Consider the following 20,277-nt stretch of genomic DNA (forward strand, 5'->3'; position numbering starts at 1 on the left):
TAACGCGGAGCTAGCTAGCCACCGGTATATGAACAACTCAGTTATTTTTTCCACATCGACCAGCATCATCGGCCCATATAAACGAAAAATAAGTCCAGCTAAGACAAAGACTGTTTGCGGAGCGATCGGGGGTGAAAGGAGTTAGAGACGCCTCACTGAAAGCCAAGCCTGGGTGCTTTTGAGCGAAGCGGCGCTAGCTAGCCGAGCTAGCTAGCCGGCCGGCCAAACTAGCTAGCCGGCTAGCAGCAACATCGTGAGAAATCTGTTGCTAATATGGGATGTTTTGACAAAACGAGCAGATATTTGACGTTTACACACCTACATTCTCACCTGAAAACCGGTCGATCGGCGGCCGCCTCACATGTTTCTTTCCCCACATATGAGGGGAAAGAGACACATACCGGTGGCTAGCTAGCTCCGCGTTAGCCACCACCAAACAACTCAGTTAGTTTTTCGTCATCGACCAGCATCATCGGCCCATATAAACGAAAAATAAGTCCAGTGTGAAACAGTCGCTTGGCGAGCGATCGGGTGGTTTAGCGAGTGTCAGCCTCTTAAGTTTAAGACAAGCCCGGCTGCTTTTTAAGCGACGCGGCGCTAGCTACCCAGCTAGCGTCAGTACACAGGAACTACTTCCGGTAGTTATACAAAATAAAAGCGTCCACAGGGACACAGCGGCCGCCTCGCATTACTCCCGACATACCACTAGAGTGAGCCAGCACACCACAAATGAAGTTTTCTTGTTCTCCATTCATTTCAATGGGAAAAAACTTGCATTAAAATATTCATATTTAAAAAACTATAGAAGTAATAAACACCAAAAGTCATAGCAACTCATTCCAGCTCCAGCCGCACACAATGATATATCATATGTGAACCTTGTCTCAAAACTGTGGGGCGAGTTAAGGTCCAAAATTTCAGGCGGAAAAAGAATAATAATAATAATAATAATAATAATAAATCCGAGCAATAGTAATAAGTGTGCCTTCGCATAGGCACACTTAATAATAATAATAAATCCGAGCAATAGTAATAAGTGTGCCTTCGCATAGGCACACTTAAATACTGATTTAACACTGAACGATATAACAAAGACCAAATTATAACTGGGGGGTTCCCTTTTTTCCTTGTATGAAGACATAAACTGAACTAACATCCCCATAAGCCTTTTTATCTCTTAACTTTTTAACTATTAGTGTAATCCAGATTTACCAGCCACACATTTCAACTTAAACACAGATGTTAACCTTTTACACAGACATCAAGCAGACATCAACAGGATCCAGAAAATGCCGAGACACAAACGATCTTGGGAACAATCCATGCGCTGGTCAGAAAACAGCAGAAAAATTCCTTCGGGAAACCTTTAGCTTCAACAGCCAATATCATTAATGTAAATTGCAATACAAAGTTATGTGAACGTAGTTTCAAAAGGATTACATCCAAGGCTTTTATTCGTTGTGAAGTTATTAAAGTTTAAATCGTGTAACAGATACATATATAAAATAAAAAATATGAAATGTTGATTTGAAAACATTGAAAACATTAAATAACACCAGCTGCAGTAGTGGTGGTTTGTTGTTCAGGAGAACAGTTTCCAGTATGTTGGCTGATCAATTTTTTGCGTTTAAAAATAATCGTTACGCTGATTTAACGCTTTACAAGAAGTGTTTTTCATTATTATTTTGTATTCATATTTACATACACTTTTATATTGTTTATTGTGTTTGAAGGAAACGGTTTCCAGGGCCTAATCCGTGGATCGACTTCCTTCGAGGCGTGGACGTCTATCAGCAGAGAATGTACCTTCACCTATCAGCAGAGAATGTCCCTTAGTCTGTAACACAGTCAAATATATTCTCAAGTAATATTCAAGCATGCCATTCAGCGTGTTAGTACGAGCTCGGGAGCAGCTTGGGAGAACAAGAAAACAGAGACTGCTTTAGATTGTCTTCCCAAAGTGACTCAACTTTATTCACAAGTACAACAGTTTATATAGAGGGTAAAATTCATGAGACAGCAGATTATCAGTTTAAACCAGTACAGACCAAGATAAGGCAGCGTCTTCCTGCCCTTGGGTGAAGAAGCATCCTTTGTATAGTGTATCAGTTCAGCTACAATTGTGATTATCTCAGCGACATATTTTCAAGGCACAAAACAAAGTTCTTTCATTAGTGAAATCTGAAACAAACCATTTGGCCTTCAACAGGCATCTAAACGATTAAGAAACTAATGTAGCTGAGGGAGTGATCTCTGTGGTATTTCAACCTTGTACCAGCCTGTGATTCTCACACATCAATTCTTGGGTCAAAGAGAAAAATAACTAAAACAAAGGGGCCTTATTGAATGACAGAGTTTTCCTGCATAATGTCACTATAAAACAATATCCAGTAAATGCTAACCGTAGTGCTAAAATACCTAACAGTGTTGTTGGACAAGAAATCTTTTAAGTCAACAGTGATACAAATTTAATGGGATTTAGTTGCATTTAATTTGTAAGTGTAGCCGGATGGGCTACTCGCCTTTCTTTTTCTCTCTCTCCCTCGCTCGCTCTACTGCGCTTGCTCTCGGCTGCGCCACTAATTGGGAACCCACCTGCATATTGATTGCAGGGTGGCGCCAGTCCATATAAAGTTAAGCCTGTCACGGCTGGGGCGGCAGTCGTGTGGAGGGTGAGAAAGGAGGATCCAATAGCAGACAATGGCGGAGGTGCAAGTGGGTTTTATTTACAGTGCACAAAACCAAGGTGTGGGCAGAACCGAACATAAACCTAAACTGGGAAAACTAATACGAAATGGAGGACATAGAGCGAGGAGCAGAAAGACACGAAGAAACATGGAACAATGTAGACTACACAGGAGATTCACAGAGAAACACAGACGACGCGACGAGAAGCACAGGCAGACACAAAATATAAATACACACACCAGGTAATCAGGAAACGGCACACAGGAGGGGACACAGCTGGAACTAATGGGCATAACGAGACACAGCCCTACAAAGTAAAACAGGACACACACAGGCTGTTTTACAACACAAAACTCGGGGACCTGTACAGAGCACAGAGGGAGACACAGGTAGGGAAAAGAAACACGACAACCAAACCCCAAGAACTAATACAAAATCAGAATAAACTAGAAAATAATAATCATAAACTCAAAGCGATGGGTCACCGACCCAGGACCATGACAAAGCCGGTGTTCTCCTGGTTTATTCCTCCCATCCGTTTGGCAAAAAGCAGCAGCCAATGCTGGCACACCACAACGGATTGATCAGCAAGCGAGTAGATCATATGACAGCTACAGCGCGGCAGTTTGTTTTATTCCGGCGTTGCGGAGAGAAGTGCTCCAGTTATCTCCACCAGTGAGAGTATAGCGCCTCCGGTCCTACTACTTTTATTAGCATTCACAATTACCGGAGGTTAAGGTTATATTTATCTGTTGTTATAGGGTTTGATTGCTGCCTTCACATCTCCCTGGCAAACTGCCCGACCTTAATCGGAAGAGTGAAACGCCTTCCCAGCTGCTGTTGTGAGGGCTCCTCCTCGGTGGAGCCTGCTGTCTTGTCTTGTCTCGTCGTGAAACTGTAGGCTTACCTTTTTCTGGTTCGCCTAGTTTTATTTTATTTTATTCTGGATTGTTGCTGGAGTTGTAGTTGACTCGTGGGGCGTACGCCTTCCAGTATTGTGTGCGTGCGCGCGCGCGTGATTTCTTTAATTAAAGTTGGTTTTAGTTTTTTATGATCTGTAGCGAGCCGGACGCTCAGTGTCCTTTTATTCTTTTAACGTATTTCTGTGTTTTATTTCGGTGAACGGAGGACGTGCCAGTGGCCCTGAGACCTCAGGTGGTGGGTCATTTTCGCACTTTCTTTTGTACAGCACCGGGTGGGCTGTAGTGATTTTCTTCTTGTGGTGCGTCGTTGTTGACAGTGTCCTAAAGTTTTAGGACACTGTCAACACGACGCTACATTTGATTTTCTAATATTTTATTTATTTTTGTTATAAATAAAACAGTTTTAATATTGGAGCCAATCTGCCTCGTTGTGCATCCTTGAATCTGTGCGGCCTCTCTTTATTCCTTTTATCTATTTTTCTTAAATATATATTTCCTGGGGGTGAAATTCCCCTATAGCGTTGTCATTTTATTATTCTTTTATAACTCCGCCGACCACTTGGTCACATAAGCAAAATGTTAAAACGTAAGTTACCACAAACTATTTTTTAATTTTGCTGAACAATAAATGTTTATGTCAGTTAACATTTAGTATTTCTCACTCAGAAAAATCAAGCTATTCTTACTGCTGTGTACTCACAATGAATAAGTTGCTCTAACTCAGCAATCTTAAGTAAGCTGTACTTTTCTTTAAGGCAGAGATTTTGCATAATTTATTTACATTCTGAGAACTAATTAGATTTTACATTTTGGAATGTGGCTTATTATTAAAATGAAAGGACATGTTGCTGTGCATGTAGATTAGGGAAGCTACGGTACACAACACGGCCACGCCTAAAACAAGACAAGCCTGTCGTCGTGTTTAAACATCTGACTGTTAGGTCCGCTTGGATTTTTGCATCTTGCAGCCACAGGGCAAAGACGAAAGCCACGCAGAACACTGAACTGTTTATTAAGAGAGTGAAGATGGACAACTGGACAGCGGCTCTGCTCACTGGTGTTGCCTGCATTGTGGGATACCTGGTTGTGCGGGTGAAAAAGATCAACATCCTCCGACAGGCAGAGGAAAAGATACAGAGAGCCAGAAACAGGAGAGATGAGAGCTTGCAGCACGCAGAGCAGGCGGTGCTCCGGTACAAACAGTCGGTGAGAGTTCAGAGCTTTGGGGATTTTTCTAGTTTCTCTTTATCGATAATCTCAGCTAATGATCTGCTTTTAGTTTAACCTGGCAGAGGTGTAGTTATTAAATACCAAAATACTGGCACTTTGCAATGTCTCCATGCTTGAGCATGAAAATTAAAGTTATGACTGTGCAAACCGTTTAAGTGCAGTGAACTCATTGCTGTGTTTGAGAAAGTTTGTAAAAAAAAAAAAAGTGGAAGGAAGAATCCTGAATCTGTACATGGATGTGGTTCCGTCTCTTTGTTGCAGCCTTTAAAAGAAATAATAACATAATGATTCTGTGTGGGTCTGTGTCTCCTAGCATCCGACAACTGACTCTGCTTTCATCCTGACGCTCTCCCTGTCTGAGCTGACACAGCAGCTGAACGAAGGTTTACTGCGCCCCGAGGATGTGCTTTACTCTTACATGGAAAAGGTTCAATATCCAGCATGACACAAATCTTTCATAATAGATCAAATACAGCAAAAGTCATTTTTAAACAAGTAATCATTTAAATTAGTCAGACTTATCTTAATGTTGTTTATTTTTGACATTACTCCTACTTATAACTCACTGCTTTTTAGTTCTTTTTACACAGAATTGTGTCTTATTGTGTGGATGCCTTAATAGGCATCCACACTATTGAGTTCCTGTTTCTCTTTATTCTTTATTATTCCGGGTGTTTCCGTACACTTTTCGCCGTGGATCTACTTCCACAATTTTTGTGCTATTTTCACCGTTCAAACTCTAAACTGTTCTGCTCTTTCTGCTTATGCCGGCTATGACTTTTGGTGTTTATTACTATTATACTTTTTAAAATATTACACTTTTTTCCTTTAATTTGTCCCATTGAAATGAATGGGAAACTTCCACAATTCTGCTAAAACTTTCTTGTCTTTGAAACTTAACTACTGCCTCATACTTTCACCTAGAAACTCCATTCAAACTTTAAAACGTTCTCAAATGATTGGGCTATTCCTGTATGATTCAGCTTTTTCAGATCTTCTACTGTTTTCATCTTATCTCTCTTTAAGTCTTCAGTTGCAAAATTGTGATTTTTCAGAAAATACATGCGTTGCTATGGTTGCTATGCAATTAACTCAGAGGGGACAGTGAAACTGTTTGAATTTTCTCTTCATGTCCAAACAACTTCTTGCTACTCGCTCAATTTCCACTCAAGCCCCACAGATTATACACCAAAACGTAGGTATTTTTGCTGGCTTTCAGAAAATGTCCCTATCATTGTTGTGGGACTCATAGTTATTTTGCAAATCTCCTCAGAGTAACACAAAGTCAGAAAACTCTCCATATAAACTCAATGGAGAGTTTGTTCAAAATCACCGCTGGATTTCTCTAATGAGAGGCATTTTCAAATTGTCATATCTCCTTAACGAAGCGAAGTTAAGACATGAGGCATGTCCCGGTATATCTTCAGACACTCCTGATGCTCACAATTCAAGAATTATTTTCTCACCTATTACCGTTCTGAGATGAGTTAGACTTGTTTGAGGGTAGGAAATTTGTCCCTCGCTCAGATTTCATCAGATTTCAAATTCTGGAAATGAGTCACTTTTTTCTCTCATCATATCTTTTTGATGGATTTCCACAGAGCCCTGAAAATTTCCATGACTGTTCACCAAAGCCTGCTGTTTCTTACGGTGAAAGAATGATTTTGATGCTCCATATAGATTTAGAGTTACCAAAGGTTGTTTGAGAGCAAGTCAAGGCAGTTTTTGCTTCGCCTCTACTCAGTTACAGTGTATTACAAGTCATATATCTTTAATAATTTATATTTTATCTCTGAATTATGAAGACCTGAAGATTCCCCCATCTCTTCTGAACAAAACAATGTCTGAATGACCGTTCTAGCCTCTACGGTTAGGAAATTATGGCCATTTGTTCGAGGGGAATCCTGAATGTCAGAAATACACTGAAGAAAACTCACACCTCTCTCTGTGTCTGCGTGTGTAAGGGCTGACTACAGCAGGTGCAGCTAATTTAACTGACCTACATATACCAAGCCCAGACTCTCAACAGCTCCTGTTCCCTTTACTGTCTGTGTATGTGTGTCTGTGTATCAATATTTCTCCTATGTTTAGGTATTACTCCTCAATCATAGTATTTCTGCTAAAGCAAAGTACTTCTACTACATCTTAGTACTTCTGCTAAATCATAGTATTTTTTGAAAAATCATAGTATATTTGCCAAATCATGGTATTTGTGCAAAATCATGGTTTTGGGGCCAAATCATAATATTTCTGTTATGTTATAGTATATGTGCTGAATATATTATATGTGCCAAATCACAGTATTTATACCAAATTATAGTATTTATGCCAAATTACAGTATTTCTGCTAAAAAGCAGAAATAGTCCTTTTTAGCAGGAATTTCTGCCAAAAGATAGTATTTATGTTAAAACATAGTATTTCTGCTAAATCAGAGTATTCCTGCCAAATCATAGTATTTGTACTGAAACATAGTACTTCTGCCCAATCACATTATTTGTACTAAATGATAGTACTTGTGCCAAATCATAGTATTTGTGCCAAAGCATCGTATTTGTATGGAGTCATAGTATTTCTTCTAAATCATAGTATTTCAATCAAATCTCAGTAGTTGTTGTTAAAACGCAGTATTATTGCAAAATCATAGTATTTGTACCCATTCATAGTATTTCTGCTAAATCATAGCATTTGTGCCAAATCATGGTATTTGTGCAAAAACATAGTATGTCTGCAAAACCATAGTATATCCCTTATGTTATAGTATTACTACTAAGGCATAGTATTTCTGCCAAATCATAGTATTTGTACTAAATCATAGTACTTGTGCCAAATCATAGTATTTGTTGCACATCATAGTATTGGAACCAAAACATAGTATTTGTCCCAAAGCATCGTATTTGTATGGAGTAATAGTATTTCTTCAAAATCATAGTATTTCAATCAAATCTCAGTAGTTGTGTTAAAATGCAGTATTATTGCCAAATCCTAGTATTTGTACCCAATCATAGTATTTTTGCCATGTCATTGTATTTGTGCCAAATCATAGTATTTTTGCCAAATTGTGGTATTTGTGCCCAATTAATAATTCTGTTATGTTATAGTATTACTACTAAGTTGTAGAATATCTGTTATGTTATAGTGTATCTGCGGAATATAGTATTTGTGCCAAATCGTAGTATTTATACCAAATCACAGTATTTGTGCTAAAACATAGTATTTCTGCCATATTGTGGCATTTGTGCAAGAACATTGAACTGTTATGTTATAGTATTACTACTAAGTCATAGTATTTCTGCGTTGTTATAGTATTTGTACTAAAACGTAGTATCTCTGCCAAGTCATAGAATTACTGCAATTTCATAGTTTTTTTTTAGGAAATCTGTTATGTTATAGTATTACTACTAAGTCATAGTATTTCTGCCAAATCATAGTATTTGTGCCAAAGCATCGTATTTGTATGGAGTCATAGTATTTCAATCAAATCTCAGTAGTTGTTGTTAAAACGCAGTATTATTGCCAAATCATAGTATTTGTACCCAATCTTAGTATTTCTGCTAAATCATAGCATTTGTTCCAAATCATGGTATTTGTGCAGAAAACTTGGTTTGTCTGCAAAACCATAGTATATCTCTTATGTTATAGTATTACTACTAAGGCATAGTATTTCTGCCAAATCATAGTATTTGTACTAAATCATAGTACTTGTGCCAAATCATAGTATTTGTTGCACATCATAGTATTGGAACCCAAACATAGTATTTGTCCCAAAGCATCGTATTTGTATGGAGTAATAGTATTTCTTCAAAATCATAGTATTTCAATCAAATCTCAGTAGTTGTGTTAAAATGCAGTATTATTGCCAAATCATAGTATTTGTACCCAATCATAGTATTTTTGCCAAATTGTGGTATTTGTGCCCAATTAATAATTCTGTTATGTTATAGTATTACTACTAAGTCGTAGAATATCTGTTATGTTATAGTGTATCTGCGGAATATAGTATGTGTGCCAAATCGTAGTATTTATACCAAATCACAGTATTTATGCTAAAACATAGTATTTCTGCCATATTGTGGCATTTGTGCAAGAACATTGAACTGTTATGTTATAGTATTACTACTAAGTCATAGTATTTCTGCCAAATCATAGTATTTGTGTGAATTTGTATACTGTAATATCACTGTAGTATGTAGTGGCTAAGTAGGGGGTGTTTACAGTGTAAATAGGTCATCTCTTGTGTTGGAGTGCCCTCTTGTGGCGCCTTTTGGGTAGTGCCTTAGTAAACGTGAACCCTGTAAGAAGTGGTATCAGACTGATTTGTAGTGGAGGAATTTGTTGCCAGTGTTCTTAATCATAGAAACCACACCATATCACCTCTCCACATCCTCCTACTGTATGCCATGCCTCCCTGTACCATCCATCTGACCGCCAATAAACTCCACCTGTGGTAATCTAATCCCTGGATGTCAGTCTCTCCTTCTGACCGAGGATAGTTACTATTGCAGCACCACCCAGCATTAAACTGACGTACACCATTCTGTACAATAGTATTTGTGCTAAAAAGTAGTATTTCTGCCAAATCATAGTATTACTGCTATTTCATACTATTTAAGCGAAATTACAGTGTTTCTGCAAAAACATGTTTGAGGGGTGGAAATCTGTCCTCCTCTCATTTTTCAAACTCCGAAAATTAAGCTATTTCTTCTCTCGTCATGTCTCCGCGACGGAGATACAAAGAGCTATGTAAATCGTAGTCAAAGTACACCAAAGTCCGCTGATTCACCCAGTGCAAGAATTATGCTTCTATCCCACCTAGTTTTTGAGTACAAATTTATACACTATCACAGACCGGTAATTCATATTGATAATTTATTACAATTCTGCAAAGTTTTATGATTTTAGCAGCTTTTCTAATATGGACCTCACATTCTTGTTAACAGTCTATGGCAGAAATACATACAAGTACACAGCCTGATGAAGCAGACAGAAGCAGTACCTCTGATTGGTTCAGCATTTTCACCTCTTATCAGCACAAATCTCAGCCTCTTCTGCTGTTTTCATTAGAATTGTAAGCTTTTCCACCTTTTTTCAGTTACGTGAGAACCAGTTTGGCTCAATGAGTAGCTGAAAAATGTCAGCCTCTTCTGCTGTTTTAGCAGGATTTCAGAGTTCAGCTTTTTCACTTGTTTTAAGCACAAATTTCAGTTTCTTTACCTCATTTCACAACAAAGTTCTTCCTCTTCACCTCTTTTCTGCTAATTTGAGCTTATGCTCCACAGTGCACATTGTCCCTCTCATCATATCTTTGCTTGTGACCAGAACTCATTTGGCTCAGAGGGTAGGGCATCTGCCGTGAGACCCGGTGGCAGAGGTTTGAATCCTACCTGTGACAGTTGCTACACATGTTCCCTGCTTGCATGCGCTCTGCTTTCTTGTGTGTCACTGCTCTCCAGTGTGTCATTACACATACAGCCATCTTCAGCAAGTACTTCTGCTTCTACACCTCTTTTCAGCTCATCTTTTTGCTTCTTTGCCTCTTTTCAGCAGAAATTCTTCTGATTCACCTCTTTTCTGCCAAATGTTTAGCTTTTTCACCTCTTATCAGCACAATTCTAAGCAGCTTCTGCTAATTTCACCACAATTGTCACTCTCTCCACCTCTTCTTTGTGTGAATGAGTTTGGTGCAGTGAGGTGAATTGCTGCCTTTAGACCAGAAGGGCCAGGTTCGAATCCTGCTCAGGGCAATGTTTTTTTGTTTTTTTTTTTTCAACCTTTTCAGCTTTTTTCAGCAGACATCTTCAGCGTTAAGGCATCCACACAGCATTTTCGCAGGAAATGCAAATTTTTCTAGTTACAGTTAAAGTTTAGACACACTGGATAATAATATTCATATAAGCAACACAGACTGATGTGTCAAGTAATGTTTGTGTTTCCAACAAGAGTTTAATATTTTACAAAGATTAAAATCCCTTTAGGTGAATAAGTTAATCTCAAACTGTCTGTGCTTGTTTCCTTTCAACAGACTCTGGCTGTAAACAAAAAGCTGAACTGCTGCACTGAAATTTTGCTGGAGAGTTTGGACCAGCTGACAACTGTTGGCTCCAACAAGGATGGTCTCTTGTACGGAGTTCCAGTTAGCATCAAAGAAAATATTACATTTAAGGTATTACAAAGGTTATGCAATGCAAATTTCAGTTACAGTTAAAGTATTTCCCATCAGTATTTATAAGTATGGTACAGTATTCTCGAGCATCATAGCTCAGGTATTTGATGTAACATTATCATCTTTGTTTTTTCCAACACTAGAATCATGACTGTTCTTGTGGTGTGGTCATTAACCTGGACCAGCCCGCTGAAAAGGACAGTGTGCTCGTTCAAGTCCTGAAGAAACAAGGAGCTATTCCCTTTGTGAGAACCAACTTGCCTCAAGCTCTTTTAAAGTACATCTTTTATCAGTTACTCACATAAAAATCTACAGCACATTTAAAACTGAGTGCATGTGTTAAGTTGCCTTTGTCCATTCCAAATGTGCAAATAATGAAAATATGAATGAAAATAATATGCAAAGACTCATTAACTGTCTGTTGACAGCTATGACTGCAGTAATCCTATCTACGGGCAGACTGTGAACCCTCATAACCCCCAGAAGACCTCTGGAGGTTCATCTGGTGGGGAGGGGGCTCTCATCGGGGGAGGGGGCTCCCTGCTTGGTATAGGCACTGATATAGGTGGCAGTATCCGTATTCCTGCATCCTTCTGTGGAATCTGTGGTTTCAAGCCAACTGCAGGTCGGCTCAGGTGGGTCTCATTCAGTCAGTTTCCTGGAAATTTATTACACATTGAGTTACACTGAGTTAAACTCTTGTCTTTGTTAACACTTTTGTGTAATGATTAGTTTACAGGGCCTTCGTCCAATTTATCGAGGGCAAAAGTCGGGTAAGAAACATATGTACTTTACATATAAAGTAAATGTAGTTACATAACCACTGTATAGCAATATTTCACAGACACAAACTGTCTCAAATATTTGAGTCACTGCTTTATATTTCGTATGAAACTAGTGCCGTCATCTCCTGGACCCATGGCAAGAGATGTGGACAGCCTGGCTCTGTGCATGCAGGCACTTCTTTGTGACCACATGTTTTCTTTGGACCCCACTGTTCCACCATTACCTTTTAACATGGAGGTGTGTCCTGTACTGTGAGGTTCATATAATCTGTTAATGATTATTCTTTTGGTTAAAAACTACAAATTAAGCGGATACATGGTTGTCCTAACGCTTCACTTTATATTACTCTTACCTCACCTGTTATTAATGTCCTGAGATACAGAACTAACTTTACAGGCTGTAATCTTAACCTTTGCAAACTGATTATGTTTAATTGACTGAGGAAGTAAAAAAGATTGACCCTTAGATATACAGAAGCTCCAGACCTCTAAGGATTGGTTATTTGGAAAGCGATGGCTACACGCATCCATCTCCAAGCATGGCCCGAGGTGTCAGAGAGGTCAAAGCTCTGCTAGAGCAAGCAGGGCACACAGTAAGACGTCACCACACACACTATGATCACTGTCAAGCCACGTATGTGATATGAGTCATAGGTCCTTAGTGTTGATATTTGTGTCTTTAGCTCGTCCCTTACTGTCCACTGAAGATGGATCAAATTTTCCCTGAACTATTGATAAAGGGTTTTTTAGCAGATGGAGCTACCACCCTGCTACAAAAACTGTGAGTTGTTCCATTTAATAAGTCAGTTAGTACCATTTGTTTTCTAAACTTAAATCATCTAACATTTAGAGATTTTGTTTCTTTTTAGTTCTAACCACTAAACATCACCATGCTGCCATTGTCTTTACGAGCAACATGGGGTTGTGGTTCTTTTTGAAACCATTACAGTAATTCTCAGTTCAGTGTCTCTGAACAGACTGTTTTCTCCTGTGCCAATGATCTCTTTCATTTTAGGGAAGGGGGACCTGTGGACCCTTGTCTGGAGCCTCAGGTTTTTCCTTACGGCTTTCCCAAGTGGTTGAAGAAAACAATTTCATTCTTGCTCAAACCCGTGGTGAGTCCTCTAATTCTGTGACAGGAACATATTAATTTAGAGATTGGTTTGAAAATTAATTTTACACCTCAGTTTGTCTTCTTTTGGCAGTTTCCTCGTGTTTCTGCCAACTTTGATGCTCTTTGTGGAGTTGGGTGAGAAAGTATCCTTGCTATTGTTCATTTGTGCTTGAATCTCAGTTTCTTTGTTACATTTCCATGTGCTAGGAATTATATCCAAACATTCTGCTTCATTTTTAGATCTGTTCCAGAGCTGTGGAAGCAACATGCTGCTGTTGAGGTACTGTCAGCTGATGATGCATGGTCACGTATGAAAGTCTGAAGGTGAAATTGAGATTCCCTGTGTTTTCTTTAGGACTACATTCAAGAGACAATAGCACATTGGAGGAGCTGCAACATTGACGTGCTGCTGTGTCCTGTGACTGGACCAGCCTACAACTTCTTATACTGTGGCAAACTTTCAAGTATGATTCACTCAGTATGACAGACAACTTAGTTTCTGTATTTATCACTTTGTTTTTAAAATACTGTAATCTAAGGACTTTAAAGATGTTTAAAATGTGAACACTTTAAACATCAACATTCAACAACATTTGTAAAGGCTAAGAATCGTGTTTATGTTTCTTTATTTTTGTTTTCTACACCTTCAGCTGCTGCCAGCTACATGTTGCTCTACAATCTCCTTAACTTTCCTGCGGGTGTAGTCACTGTTTCCACAGTGACCAAAAAGGATGAGGAGGAACTCAAGCACTATAAGGGCTGTTATCAGGACATGTGGGACAAACTCTTCAAAGAGGTAGGCAACATGTACCAGTGAGATAAGACTGAGTGAGAACATAGAGCCAGATTTACTAACACGTTGTGTCAGGCCAGGCCATCCAGTACATTACTTAATTATTCCCAGGTGAAGCCAATTTGTTACACAACTCATTACATTACATTCGTATTTCTCCATAAAATTAGTGCTGCGTATTGATTTTGACTCCAGTCGATTCAGTTTTAACTCAGATCTCCAGAAATATTATAATTCTGATCATTCATCAGTACATATCCCTATTGTTATATTTGTATAAAAAAAAAGCATCACAGCAGATGCCTTTGTGTCAAAGTAACTGAGGATAAAATACAGAGAATGTGAATCAGATTTTCCTGGCCTGTCTTTTTATAGCAGATAAATGCCTTCAAAATATTGTGCAGTAGATTAAAAACTGTTGCAGTTGTTTCTGTTCTGGAGGTTTTCACTGTACCTTAACGCTCGTTCTTTTCTGCAATTTAAACTGTGTCACTATTTTCGCCCTGCGGCATATGAATTGAAATCAACTGATTGTATCTCATGTGCAACTGCAACCGATAAGCAAGATCGATAGGCAATCAGACTAACCATTCCAAGGAACTGACTACCAAACCACTCAATTAATGTTCCCTCTAAGCTGCGCACGTGCTCAATTGCGCACTGCTGGCACGATCTCTGCGCACAGAAAATCTGCGTTGCGCACAAAATAATTCTAACCTGAATTGAAATTAAAATGAATACTTTAACAATTCTGTTTTGCAGTGTTAGTCAGTGAGTGACTGGCTGCTCCCGTATGGGATTAGAACGATGCCACCTTATCCCGTAGTCCAGCCAATGATGCGATTCATATTCGTATATACGCAGCTAATCAACGTGGTTGACAGGCTATGGCAGCGTCCTTATGTGCGACACCGGTCTTTTAGCTGGCAAAGCGGCTGATGTGGAGTGAAGCCATGTTAATGACAACATGTACAACCATTGGAGATGTGAGCAGGACAGACGGAGCAATTGACGGAAAAAGTGTGGACTTTATATCAGTTTTTAAATTGTGTTGATCGGCCACGTAAAACCAGAGTTATGATAAAAATATCTGCAATGTTTGGTTTTCTTCCTGTTTACATTTACTGCCCCAGGGCAGCTTGTAGCCACAGCTGCCCTGGGGCAGACTGACCGAGGCGAGGCTGCCATATTGCGCCGTCGGCCCCTCTGGCCAACACCAGTAGGCGGTAGGTGAAGTGTCTTGCCCAAGGACACAATGGCCGAGACTGTCCGAGCCGGGGCTCAAACCAGCAACCTTCCGATTACAAGACGAACAGCCAACTCTTTGAGCCACGATCGCCCTATTACTATATAATTAATTGCCCAGCATTGGTCATTATTTACTGTATTTTGCAGACAGAGTTACAGGACTCTCTCACAGACCACAGACTCATAATACAAGTCAGAGCTTTATAAAAAAAAAAAAAAAAAATAAGAAAAAAAGAAAGTTGTGTTTTTGAAATTGGAGTTCAAGTTATTTTTACTTCCAATAGTGTTAACATACTACACAGGTCAATGATTAGATTTTTTTTTTTTTAACATTGTCATTGTAAGTGGGCTAAAGCACTTAATTAAAAGTAGTCTAACATAAATGTAAACGTTGTAATTGGATTATTTTAATAAACCATGTAACTTGGATGGATTCGATGCTGGTGTGACCACAGTGCACACGTCTGCTGTTGCTCACAGTGGTCCAAGGGACCGCTCAAGGAGTTTGCGTGTTCACTCAGACACGTGAAAAATTGAGGGAAAATTGCACTCAATGCTAAATTTATTCAATGAAGTCAGAGGTGACTTGTAACCTTCAAGCTAAACGAGTCACACAATGCCAGCGGCAACAAAACTGCTTTCAGGTCTTCAGTTTCACAGCCTGTGCAATAGGGTTCAAAGAGAAACGGCCAAAAAATGGAGAGACAGGGAGGAGGACAGCACTGATCCTCAGAAGAATCAGACCTTTGATGGACATCATACTAAACAATGTATTTATGTTGATAAAATTTAACAAATACATTTTGAAACAGTTATAATTCCAGGATTGTAAACAGCACACGGTTTTCAGCACATCAGCTGTGCTCAAACACCATTACTTATTACTGGTGGATCTACACATATTCAGCTGCATGCACTTTGACAATACGTGAGATCACAGATGTACACGCGTACACATACAGGTCCTACTCAAAAAATTAGCATATTGTGATAAAGTTCATTATTTTCTGTAATGTACTGATAAACATTAGACTTTCATATATTTTAGATTCATTACACACAACTGAAGTAGTTCAAGCCTTTTGTTTTTATATTGATGATTTTGGCATACAGCTCATGAAAACCCAAAATTCCTATCTCAAAAAATTAGCATATCATGAAAAGGTTCTCTAAATGAGCTATTAACCTAATCATCTGAATTAACTCTAAACACCTGCAAAAGATTCCTGAGGCTTTTAAAAACTCCCAGCCTGGTTCATTACTCAAAACCACAATCATGGGTAAGACTGCCGACCTGACTGCTGTCCAGAAGGCCATCATTCTGGACATCATTCCCTCAAGCAAGAGGGTAAGACACAGAAAGAAATTCCTGAACGAATAGGCTGTTCCCAGAGTGCTGTATCGAGGCACCTCAGTGGGAAGTCTGTGGGAAGGAAAAAGTGTGGCAGAAAACGCTACACAACGAGAAGAGGTGAGGAAGATTGTGGAGAAGGACCAATTCCAGACCTTGGGGGACCTGCGGAAGCAGTGGACTGAGTCTGGAGTAGAAACATCCAGAGCCACCGTGTACAGGCGTGTGCAGGAAATGGGCTACAGGTGCCGCATTCTCCAGGTCAAGCCACTTTTGAACCAGAAACAGCGTCAGAAGTGCCTGACCTGGGCTACAGAGAAGCAGCACTGGACTGTTGCTCAGTGGTCCAAAGTACTGTTTTTTGTTTTTTTGTTTTGTTTTTTTTGTTTTGTTTTGTTTTGGTTTTTTTTGGATGAAAGCAACTTTTGCATGTCATTCGGAAAGCAAGGTGCCAGAGTCTGGAGGAAGACTGGGGCGAGGGAAATGCCTGAAGTTTTTTCATTTTTCAGCACAACCTGGCACCTGCTCACAGTGCCAAAACCACTGGTAAATGGTTTACTGACTATGGTATTACTGTGCTCAATTGGCCTGCCAACTCTCTCTCCTGACCTGAACCCCATAGAGAATCTGTGGGATATTGTGAAGAGAAAGTTGAGAGACGCAAGAGCCAACACTCTGGATGAGCTTAAGGCCGCTATCGAAGCATCCTGAGCCTCCATAACACCTCAACAGTGTCACAGGCTGATTGCCTCATGCCACGCCGCATTGAAGCAGTCATCTATGCAAAAGGATTCCCGACCAAGTATTGAGTGCATAACTGAACATAATTATTTGAAGGTAGACTTTTTTGTATTAAAAACACTTTTTTGTTATTGGTCGGATCAAATATGACATATATGAATATCACAATATGCAAATTTTTTGAGACGGACCTGTACATAACTTTCACGTGAACTCTGCAAAACCTTTTTTTTTTCTAGCTAAACGCCTATCCGCACTATTTGGGGATTGTGCTCTTTTGCCCTGTTTAGTAAATCTGGTGTCATAGACTCAGTGTCAGGCTAGCTTTTCATGCAGCAACAACAAGTCAGGAGCCCCTGATGTAAAGTCTAAAATACAGATACATTTATTTTTTGTATACTTGTGAATGTGCGTCAGTGTACTTTAATGTGGTTTCAATCAGCTGCTGTAGCACATCTGTCTCGGGCTATGTAGAGCTCATCGTTTGATGTTCCCTATTACTCATCTGTGCATGTTGAAGTAATAATAAACATTACTTGCTTGAATCTAATTTTTCCCTTAGTATCAGTTTTATCTTGTAATAACTAAATTAAGAAATGCAATTTTTTTTCTGTGGAATGTTATTTAAAAATGTGATGTATTACTCTGGACATTCACTTCAATTCTATGTACTTAACATGACTTTACACAGAACCAAGAACTGAACCAGATCAGTCTATTGCGGCTCCAATATTTATAGAGTTTCTTTTTATTACAGTAGGTGGATGAAGGAGACTGTGGTGCGTTCAGCTGCTGAGCATTGAGTGACAGGAGTGTGTTTTTGTGTTCAGGCAGTGACTGGTGGCGAGGGTCTACCTGTGGCGGTTCAGTGTGTTGCTCTGCCGTGGCAGGATGAGCTCTGCCTGCACTTCATGAAGGAAGTGGAACAACTGGTCAAAGAAAGCAAGAAGTAAAGCTGCTTTCTTTGTCAGTCTCACAGGAGAGGCTGCAGACTTCAGAGGAAACATGTTAACTTGAGTATTTCCTGTAATAATGAGCTAATGGTGTCATAAATGGAATATTCTCTGCACTACAAGCTTAATCTGGGCACTTTCTGGGTTTTTTTGGCTGTTTGCTAAAGGTTAAATAAAAATTAACTGGCAAAATTATGCATTTATGTTTTTTTGTTCTTATATTTTAAAGTCTTTTATATTGTCTTGCTATCACCATTGTTATCATGATCATTTATCCACTTTTAGGAACCTGCAGTCAAAACGCTTCATCTTTTGGTGTATTTATTAAAGCATTGGATGATCAAAAATCAGCACATACATGGATCTCTTCTGTTCAGAAAACTACAGTCTGCAAGCAGTCAACTTCCAAAAGAGTAAACTATCTTAGCAGTTATAGAAAGATTTACATGAGAATGTGCATCTGTCTGATTGGTTGAAAGAATGACACAGGGAAAGAGCCGTGGTTAAGACTTGGCACTCTCTGATTTGTTCTCCTGATAGTCTTTCCACGTGGCAAAAGTCATTGGCTTACAGTGAGAGATCTCACTTGACAGAGTGCCCCGTGTGAGAAAACACCTTACCTCAGTTGTTATCAGGGATGTTTTATTGTCATGCTGATATCAGCTTTAACCGACACAGTAAAGTCTCTCTTTCTTATTGCAGAGAACACTGTTATCACACCCAGAGCCAAGAAGGTTTCTCCTGTATGAAACTGTGTTGTTCATATACACACACAGGCCCTGAACTATTTACATCTTTTGGCAACAAGTTGTGGAATGGCTGATTCCACTTTCCTTTATCCCTGCAAAATGGTCAATTTGGTAAAGTAAATCCGTTGGGCATCTTTCTTTGCCTTTAGACAACAATTCTGATGGCAAAAGAGCCAAACAGGACAGACAAAAAAAAAAAAAAAAAAAAACATACATGAAAATATTTCTCCCTAACACCATCCATTTCATGTAATAAAGCATGAAAAGGCACTAAAAGCCTGAAAACTGGAAGCATGTCAATATTAGGCAAAGAGACGGTGCTAGCACAAGTTTAAAAATGTTGAAAATTAACATTAAACGATAGGTATCGAAAATAATCTGCACAAAACACACCTATATCTCTTTGCTCTAAGCTGTCTGTAACATTCGTTTTATGTATTTTACTAAAGTCAAGTCAGTTGTATTTGTACAGGCTAAAGTCATGTGTGTTTAAATTGCTTCACAGCTAATGTTTAAAAAATAAGCTCACTAGCATATAAAACAGAAAGTGTGTGTGTGTGTGTGTGTGTGTGTGTGTGTGTGTGTATTTTAGTTAATGAATGGCAATGAGCAATCTGTGTTGCAACATCTATGTCCTGAATGTGCAGCAACTTATAGATACTAATCTTCAGAAAAAAGTTTTGAGGTCAAGGTAGCTGGTGCAACCCAGTTTATTTTTTAAATATAGTTAGCATACCATGATATTTACCCAACAGCATATGTTTCAAAGTATTTTGGATGGAATTATATTATAAAAATGATAAATTACTCTTTCTGGACTTTAAAGTGGGCTAATTTCCTGTTAACTGCTCCTTTCTGATAGTTAACATGTTCCCTGACAGCACTCACTGAATTACTTTGAACTGAAATTATTGTAAAATAATAATAAGAAACCCCCAACTTATTTTCATTGATGGTGATATGAGTTAGTACATAGTACATTTGCTTTTGTGTCGTATTTCATTCATTATGTAAACTTTTGGGAAAATATTTTTTAATTTGATCATAAATAAATGATCAAAGAACATGATCATAGTTGGGCATAATCCCAGCTGGAAAATCAGAGAAGTCGTTTATGAAGTTCTTGTTGTATTTCGGGAGGCGATAGATGAGGCGCAGAAAACCGGTTTTGTGTGACTCACCTCAAGCGAGGTAAGTTCGAAGCTGGAGAATGAAGGCTTCAGAAAACACTGCTTACATTTGTCATCCTTTTTGTAAATAGCCGCTGTGCCTCCACCTCCGCCTGACGTCCGTGGCGAGTTAAAATAGCAGCAATCCACTGGTAGAAGTTCAGACAGAGCACTGGACTCGCCACCACTCAGCTACGTCTCAGTCACACACAGGAAATCCAGATAACGGGAACCGAAAAAGTCCCGAAGATCAAAAGTGTCATTCAAAAGCGATCTGTCACTCACCAGGCCAATCCTGGCAGGAGCTGGAGCTGGAGCACGGGCTTCAGCAAGTCGAGAAATCCGACGCAGCGGCCTCAGGTTTCACGGTGG

The 20,277-nt window shown here is 39.2% G+C and overlaps 1 protein-coding gene across 1 annotated transcript; it reads left to right on the top strand.

The window, feature by feature from the left end:
* The first annotated feature begins 4,494 nt into the window (after positions 1-4,494).
* LOC308393336 (vitamin D3 hydroxylase-associated protein-like) lies at positions 4,495-18,132 on the top strand. Its single transcript, XM_080877020.1, has 15 exons — positions 4,495-4,817; positions 5,155-5,268; positions 10,862-11,002; positions 11,146-11,279; positions 11,431-11,637; positions 11,735-11,775; positions 11,901-12,025; positions 12,255-12,380; positions 12,471-12,568; positions 12,803-12,902; positions 12,993-13,036; positions 13,142-13,181; positions 13,257-13,365; positions 13,552-13,697; positions 17,865-18,132. Exons 1-15 carry the CDS (start codon positions 4,638-4,640, stop codon positions 17,985-17,987), a joined length of 1,728 nt encoding a protein of 575 aa, XP_080733146.1. The 5' UTR covers positions 4,495-4,637; the 3' UTR covers positions 17,988-18,132.
* The last annotated feature ends 2,145 nt before the right edge of the window (positions 18,133-20,277 follow it).

This window comes from Rhamphochromis sp. 'chilingali', assembly GCF_963969265.1.
Source record: "Rhamphochromis sp. 'chilingali' genome assembly, chromosome: 3".
Lineage (NCBI taxonomy): Eukaryota > Metazoa > Chordata > Actinopteri > Cichliformes > Cichlidae > Rhamphochromis > Rhamphochromis sp. 'chilingali'.

What these genes read in the sequence shown, in the direction of transcription:
- LOC308393336 (XM_080877020.1), top strand. Translation starts at nt 4,638, where the DNA reads ATGGACAACTGGACAGCGGCTCTGCTCACTGGTGTTGCCTGCATTGTG. An exon ending in CCAACTGCAGGTCGGCTCAG is followed by an intron (nt 11,638 to 11,734) that starts GTGGGTCTCATT and finishes TGTAATGATTAG; the next exon opens with TTTACAGGGCCTTCGTCCAA. An exon ending in GGGACAAACTCTTCAAAGAG is followed by an intron (nt 13,698 to 17,864) that starts GTAGGCAACATG and finishes TTTTGTGTTCAG; the next exon opens with GCAGTGACTGGTGGCGAGGG.